Here is an 8,616-nt window from a genome sequence, read left to right on the forward strand (position 1 = left end):
AAATGGCGAAGCGTCACGATAGAAACTTGAAAGGCGAAGCCTCACGACTCACAAATGACGATAGCGAAGGTGTCGAGCATGGGAGACGAGAGGAAGGCAATCTACGAGAGAAAAGACCAAGCTGCACTCTGTCACAACCTAATATCTCATAACGGCCTACATTATGACCACCTAAGTGGCAGTGCCGTCGGCTTTAACCCATTCCTTTAAAAATAATCAAATTAAAATAATCAAATTAATTAATACACCTTAGAAAAAGGAATGCCCTCCTCCCCACCTCTAGAATTTGATCCCATAGGTGGTCTCATTTAAGATCTAGTGGGTAGCTCGTGGCAAGCCACCATGGTCTCATATTATATATATAATTCCACAGCTTTGCAACTACTTGTTTTTCAGAATTATCAAGTATAAATCGTTATGTAGTTCGAATTTATGAGCTTCTTTAATACAATTGAATGGACCCAAATCAGTTTCACTGGCAATGGATTCCGGGTGCCGTAACCCGTTACTACTCTATCCATGAAGATCCATGTACTTCTTTAAATCTGTGTCCATGTATTCAAATACTAGGTTCAGAAGCAGCTTGCTCTTCTTCTGAACATGCTCTACGCATAGTAGGCTACAAACAATGGAACGGTTGCTCAATGTGCAAATGGAAGTAACAGGACACCACAGTTAGCGAGGAATTAGTGAGCAAAAAGAGACAGAAGAGAAGCTAAAAGTAAAAGAGGAGTTGTTACGACAAAAAGCTCCAACAAAAAGCCGTAGCTACTATATCAACACACAGAAAAGGGACAGCAGCACCAAGGTACTAGTGGATAGCCTAGCTGCCTATGAGAGCCATAGTGCTTGCAGTTGCAAGAGAGGGAAGAACGAGACCTTGCGAGTTGAGTAACGACCTTGAATGTGGAGTACGTAGTAGAATTGCAGAGGAGATAAGGCTGCAACATAGAAAATAAAGCCCACAGGAAGTTGGCGCGCTGATAGCCGAGCTATAAGTGGACACAAATAGAGGCTTGAATGAAGGGATGGGCTACTTGTACAAGGAGAGAACCTGTTTGAAGGAGGCATGGTAGGGAAGGCACTTGAGATGGTAAGAAGGAGGAGGAGGAGAGCAAGTCGGTTGATGAAGTTGGGATGTAGTGAAGCATAACCAAAGGAGTCGGGAGCTTAATAGAGATGGAGGAATTTCAAAAAAGGAGGCAAAGAGTAGGATGGAGTGCTCAGTGCACCAAAAAATAGGGGTTACAGAGGTGAGGCGCAAGTGTGAGGATGTAAGGATAAGAGCTAAAAGGTGGCAGTGCATAACGGTGCATAATGGCTCCAAGATGGCGGTGTGTAACGGTTAGGGGGTGTGGTTTGGTGGGTGTTGTGTGTAACTGAAGGTGCATGTGGAGATAGATAGCACCTTTCATTTGCACTGAGTCCAAATGAATAAGAAGGTACAACGATAAATTAAAAAGTTACATGGTAAACAACCATAGGAAATTAAGAAGGAAGCAAGTAAAGGAAAATAATCACTATATAAGTATATATATAGGGAAAGTATCTAAAGACTCAAATGCAAGTTTAAAATCACATATACCATAGGAGCTCATTAATCATGTATTTTAGATTATGGATTGCATTTACATTTCATGCAATATCAAACGGCTTCATGTTCAAATAGATAAAACCTCTACATTATTATCATTCTAGCAAACATTAAATGTTAACACTAGATTATACTTGATTGCACAAGTCTTCTTTTGGTGCTTAATTCTATAGATCCACCCAAATTTTTAAATTGTATATATAATATGTTGGCGAAAGTTTCCAAATATATTTATCTATTATATAAAACTTTGGCGAATTTTCATGGACTTTATTTATAATTTTATAATCTTAAAGGCTAAACTTAGCTCTTTTTTTAATTTTAGTTTCAGATTCTGGCGAATATACTAAGCTCTTATTTTTATAAAAGCATATAAACTTTCACAAGCCATATAAAACTTTCGCTTATTAACGAAACTAACGCGAAAAAATCATCCATGGTATGGAGCTAATGAAACTTTACTAGGTGATGCTGTAGGGACATCAATGATATTCCAAGGATATGTAGTAAAAGGCTCCAAGGAACATGAAATTTGAGTTTTAAGCTTTACATTTATGGTGGTATCCAATCCATGGTTATCATTTTGAATACTTGCACTCATGCCATAGCCTAATGTAATAATACAATGGTGCATACAAATTGATGCCACAAAGCAAGTTCATACATTTATTCTAGGTTACAATGCATTAAAGGAGAATGTCCTTCTTTCAGTCTTGCTTATTTGTATGGTTGGGTTCCAAAGAATTAATGGAAGTTCTTTTTCTCTTGAAAAAAAAAAAGGGAATATCTTTTATTGGCCTTATACTCTGCCTAACAGTTTTCAATTTGTCATTCCTATCCTAAAATTATGGATAGATTGCAATGCTAATGGACGGTAATATTGATGAAGCAAAAGAGGAGTGCCCTGCCATATTTATGGCATTCTTGTACAATTGATACATTAAGAGTTGTCTATACATATTGAAAAAGAGGTTCCAAAGGTCTTGATACAAACATGGCTACAACTAACTTATGCTTTGGAAAATTAGCCTTTCTAGAGAATATTTTATAACTTTCTTCGACACTTGCTATGGAAAGGTTTCTAAAGTGATTCCAAGCATTTGTACCAAGGGTGCCACAATTAGGCATGATCATTCTATGCTCATATTTTTTCAAAAAAGTAGAGCTTTGATTATATTTATTGTATAATTTACATTAACTTTTGCACTTTCCAAGTGAGTGAAGCTAGTGTGTGAGGACAACTCCTCGAGATGCATCATATCTATTTATTGGGAAATTCGAGGATAGTGTGAAAGTGGTCAAGGCATAGGAGAAGGTGTCTAAGGTTGATGAGACATTGCCAACAAGATATATACATTGGAGAAGGAATGAGGCATTACTTTTGCTTGGAGTGTGCAAAAATATTCTTCAATAAAAGGGCAGGTTGTTAAGCTTGTACCTCTTTGAAGACAAACATTGAACACATAGCACATGCTAAATTTAGCATATGCGGCGAATAGTTTTAGGCTATGACTAATGGTATAGATTCATTGAAGTTCTCCTTACAATAGCTTTCTAATATTAAAGGGAAGGAGATGGAATGAAATGATCTAGGGTTGGACAGAGGTCCCATAGTTCGTATGTTTTGGAGTTTCTTTCATTGCTCATAAGGTTGCGAAGGGTCCCATCAACAAGCCAAAACCTCTTCATAGAGTGATAATCCAACACATGCTCTAAAGGGCATTCATGGTTTCTTAGAAGATTAAACATAAGACCTTATTACATTTTGATTGAAACTAGGTACAAGCATTGGAAGCCTAGGCTTCAGAACTAGCACAAATCCATTTTATGGTAGAGTGCGTAGCTTCCCTGTGGATGGTGCCATTCTCTTACAATTGGATCTAATTTGGTTGGGAGATTAACAACCACTCTAACACTATCCAATAGCACTCATGTTGCTCATTTGACGTGTCTTTTCTTTTTGAGAAAAGGACTGATTTTTTAAATTAAAAAACCAAAAAGGTGAGCAGCCTCCTTAACAAGTAGGCAATTGAAAAATATTTGACAAGATTCCAACGCTAAATAAACTCATTTGGCATGTCTCCGAGTAGCCAAGTACTATTGAAAATTCAAATACAATGAGTAAGATGGGCAATCCATAATAGTTATTGCCAAGAGGGCTTACTTGACTCTCCTTGCACTATTCCATAAGGTTAACCGTAGGATTGTCTTCCAAACTAATTCTAGAAATAAGTGAACTCGCAGGTGCGACTTTCTACCACCAGATGGATCCGAGCAAACCTCGTCTGGTTGCCGACCGTGGCTACTCCACCCGCAGCAGCCAGAGGGCCTTCCCAGGTGCTGGTCTCTCTCTTCTACGACACCGCTGCCTCTGCGACTCGAAGGTGTGGGAGAGCATAACTGCACGAGGTCGGACTGTAACAATTGTAAGCTCACCAAGCCATCCAGAGTTTGACGAAGAATGCCTTCCTAGGCAGAATTTAGCAACGATTGCTTATTGATCAGAGACGTGATGCGACTTAGCGAAGAGTGCTTGTTGATGAGAGAGAGGATCCGGCGTTCCAAGTCTCGACTCTCGGGGGAAGTTAGCAACGACTGCTTATTGATCAGAGACGTGATGCGACTTAGCGAAGAGTGCCTGTTGATGAGAGAGTGACACGATCCGGCTGAAAATGTGAGAGATTGCTAAATGAGGAGAGAGAGAGAGGATGGGAGGATTTGGTTTCACGTCTTGGAAGGACAGGAGTATATAGTGAATGATAAGTGCCGATCTGTGACCGATGTAGAGGGAGAGAGATTTGGCTCCATCGGTGGTCCTTTTTGTGGCTTGTGAGAGAGAGAGAGAGAGAGAGAGAGAGAGGAAAATTTGTAGTTGTCCCTTCTTGAAAGAGGCAAGGGAGGGGTTTTATCGACCCTTGGACACACTAGCCGTTCTTGAGTCCCTGAGCCCCATGAAAGTGGAAATGAGGGGAAAAGAGAGAGGAGGGTACGCAGAGCTGGGGTAGCAACGACTATTGATAAGTGCCCTAGGGGGGGGAGAGGGGGAGAGAGAGAGAGAGAGAGAGAGAGATGCAGCGTTGGGTGAGCAATATCAGAGCTCGTGTCTCCTGATAGAAAGGAGAGTATGCAGAGCTGGAGTTGAGAGAGAGAGGTGTTAGATGAGCCATGTCCAAGTGTGGAAAGCAGAGTGCTCTTGTTGTGGAAAGAGGGAGAGAGGGAGAGAGAGGAGGAGGAGAGAGGAGGAGGAGGAGGAGGAGGAGGAGAAGGGCGATGGTGGAACAAATGGTAAGGGCAACGTGGTGGGTGGTGCTAGTGTGGGGGAGCTGTGGAAGGGGGGGGGGGGGGGGGGGGGAGCAGGGAAGGAGAGAGCGATGTGGGTGGTGGGAGGGGTGGTGATGATGGGAGGGTGGAGGAGGGGGGGCGGGGCAGTGGCGCAGGCAGAGGCATCTGAGGGGGATGACACAGCGTGTTTGACAGAATTGAAAGCTGCTTTACAAGAGATTAGGGGAGGAGAAGTCCTCAGCTCATGGACAAGCACTTCCCTCGCCTCCCCTTGCCCCATCTCCTCTCCCACTTCCCTCTCTGGCATCACTTGTAATAACAACCGAGTCTTCTCCATCACCCTTAACTCCTCCTCCCTCTCTGGCTACATCCCCCCTTGCCTCTCCAATTGCTCTTTCCTTCAAACCATCGACCTCTCCTCAAACCTCCTCTCTGCCTCCATCCCCCCCTCCCTCTCCCACCTTAGCTACCTCACCAGCTTGAATTTCTCCAACAACCACCTCTCTGGTCCCATCCCTCCCCAGCTCAGTGCTTGCGCTTACCTCAACGTCGTCGACCTCCATCTTAACCAGCTCACCGGCACCATCCCCGGCCAGCTTGGCCTCCTCCAACGCTTGAAGGCCTTCGATGTCTCCGACAACCAGCTCTCCGGCTCCATCCCCGCAACACTCTCCAATACCTCCGCAGGAGCTCCTCGCTTCAATGCCAGCTCCTTTCTTGGAAATAAGGATCTTTATGGGTACCCTCTGCCTCCGGTAACGGTCCACGGCGTCTCCGTCATCGCCATTGTGGGCATTGGCTTGGCGAGTGGATTAATAAGCCTGATCGTGAGCTTTACGGCCGTATGCGTCTGGCTCCGGGTCACGGAGCATGGGTTTGCAGCAGAAGAGGGGAAGATCTCTCAACTCGTGTCGGAATCCTAATCTGAGGTAGAAAGAATTTCTACCGTTTTGATACATTACTGTCTTTGAGATGCAGTAATGCTCGATTCGCAGATGCGGCTTACGTATCTTCACAGCAACATCTTGACTTGGTGAACACTTCAATTGTTCATAATTTTCGTGGCGCCATGCCCGCAGGCCGATTTAGAAGCTACATTTGGTGACTCTATACGTTGTCTCTTCTATTGAAGCACGAAATGAGGACGGAATGTGATTTTTTCAGTTGGGCCTGTCTTGTCAATACCGTCTTGATGCTGAAGGTGCAAAATTTCCTCTCCCTCGTTTTGTTAGTTTTCTTGTTTCTTCGAGCTCCACTGGAGCTTCACTTCGTGTTCTTTTATTATAAGCGTCACACTTACTTGCACATTGTGCTTGATAACAATCATTGTCAACGGACGAGGACAGAGCCAAAGATTACATTCGTAGGAATTCCAGGTTTTGTCTAGGTATACAATGAACGTAAAAGGGACAATACAAAGTTCAGATTCGCTGTTAAACTGTATGCATTGCTATCGGGTTGCGATATAACGGGAACAGGGTGGTTCTGTGCGGATGAGCAAGGCGACTTTTATGCTAAGAAAAATTTACAGGAGGAATCTTATTAAAACCGCTGGGAAGAGTTTCGGGTCGGTGTTTTTACATGTCTATAGGTAAGACGATTGAATGCTCCCTGCTCTGTTAGAGTACGTTCTCGCGTCTGGAAGCAATTCGACAGAAATGCCTAAAGCATGCCATGGGGGTTTGGGAATTGCATGCACAATATTTGGGGCAAGAAGGGTTTGAGACCGGTTGGAGATTGGACGTCCCTAGGAACGAGAAGGTTTTGCAGAAGCTTTTGCTCCAATTGCGCATCGAGATTCGAGTGTTCTTGGACTGAGAGGCAAAATTTCGACAAGTCTCGGGCGAAGAGAGAGGGTGAGAGATTGACATCCGATGCGGATCCAAGGAAGCAATGAAGAGACACGGCCGTTGATGCAGGGTAGTATACCCTATTGCTTATCTCTTGCATTCCATGGGAGCAGTGGCCTAATCCAAGCTACAAGGAAGGAAGCAAGCAAGAAGTAAGTAATCATGGGAACAACTGTAATGCGCACCTGAGGGGTATGTCCTTACCTATACACTTGTTAACCTCAACTTGAGCGCCTTCTTCTCACACTTGGAGTTTATTTCAACCTCTTTCAACATGTACTAGCACATATCTTTGAACATCTAAGGGCCTTCTCCAAACGATCGCATGGGCGATCAATTGTTGAAAATTTCCAAGAATATGCTTGCAGCCCTCCCAAAATTCCTAAGAATGACTCCCAAGGATGGGCCCCCTCTACGTGAAAGTCCTTGAGTCATAGGCGTTCCGCCCAACAAGTCTCTTTTGACCTACAAACCTAAAAAGAGCGTGAAAATTTTCACAGGCCATAGCATACATAGATTCCAAAAAACCCTCCAATTTTGCTCACATGGCTACTCCCCAAGCCTTGCACATGAGGATGGGACGTGGGTCCATCGGTCACCATCTAAGAGTAGCTTGGGGCCTTCCCTATCTCATCAATGACCACCACGATATGCATATTTTAATCTCTCTTTTTATGCACTTTCGTGGTGAGCTCTCCTCACTGCACACCCATCACTTACTCATTATAACCTTAGGATGGTTATCCCCTCCAAATAATTGCCAATTAGCCAAGCAATATATTAGGACCACCAACATTGTTTGGCACAACACCTTGCACAATATTTTAGTTATGTGTCTTTTGAACAACATAATTGTCGAAATTCAGTGTCAAAGTCCAGTGTCCCTTAGGAGCTCAATGGTTGTGGGTAAATGCATTAAGAAGCTTGGAAGTCATCAGGTGATTGATGGAAGTTGAGATAGATGAGATGAATGCCTGCACAATTGTGGATGACGAGCTACAAATGGGAGTTTCCATTGAGACTAAACCCAAAACCTCCCAAAGCGAGGTTCAATGAGCATAATGAGCTTCCTCCTCTAAGAAACATGGAGGCTCTCTTGGATGAATCCGTCCATCCAAATTGCATGCACATAGGATCTCCTGAAATTTTAGAGTACTTTTCAAAGGTTTTAGTACTCCTAGTTATACTTGCATTGAAAGCTTCCTCTTTGGATGCTGTCATGTTGTTTGTAGCTTAAAATATTGTGGTCCATGGAGCCATATGAGATAAGGCCAAGGAAAAAGTTTGATAAAAATAAGAAGTTTGCTATTAAAGATAACTGCAAAACATCGAATATAAGTTGTTACCTCTTGATAGAAAATGTCAAGACAAGTTGGGAGACGTGTAAAGACAAGCTGGGAGACATGTAGGAGGCAAAGAAAGAAGAAAATCCCAATTACATCATTCTACATGTGAAGCAACAAGATGAAGAGCTCCTTGTGTTGAGGTTTTTGCTTTTTTGGCTATCAATCCAAACACAACAACCTTAATCTAACTCAAGAACCTATCATAATCTAGCATAACAACAACATGGTGCTCGCTTTCTCCCTCTATCTATGCTATGAGACATAACTCTACACTTCTTGAATCTAATTCCACTTCTCCATCTCTTTGTTGGAGCTGTTGATGATGTAAAGACTTGGAAATTGAGGGTTTTCATCTTAAGAAGTACGAGGAGGATGACCCATCTATGATGGAGTAGAGACCCACTCCATTGGTTCTCAAGGTAGGATCTTATAATGTCTTTAATTTTAAGAAATAAAATTTCAAGTTTCAAGACCCTCTCCACCGTAGGCACCACTTGGCTTGGCTCTATGCTCAATTTACTCAACAATTTAGCTAGATAAGTAG

At 42.9% G+C, this 8,616-nt stretch overlaps 1 protein-coding gene across 1 annotated transcript; it reads left to right on the top strand.

Moving 5' to 3' along the window:
- Window positions 1-4,965: 4,965 nt before the first annotated feature.
- Window positions 4,966-5,872, top strand: LOC147906011 (receptor-like protein 44). The gene has a single exon (XM_087383493.1). It carries the CDS (start codon window positions 4,966-4,968, stop codon window positions 5,797-5,799), a length of 834 nt encoding a protein of 277 aa, XP_087239619.1. The 3' UTR covers window positions 5,800-5,872.
- The last annotated feature ends 2,744 nt before the right edge of the window (window positions 5,873-8,616 follow it).

Source organism: Dipteris shenzhenensis, chromosome 1 (assembly GCF_047967505.1).
Source record: "Dipteris shenzhenensis isolate YYH24624 ecotype China chromosome 1, Dip_SZ_1.0, whole genome shotgun sequence".
Lineage (NCBI taxonomy): Eukaryota > Viridiplantae > Streptophyta > Polypodiopsida > Gleicheniales > Dipteridaceae > Dipteris > Dipteris shenzhenensis.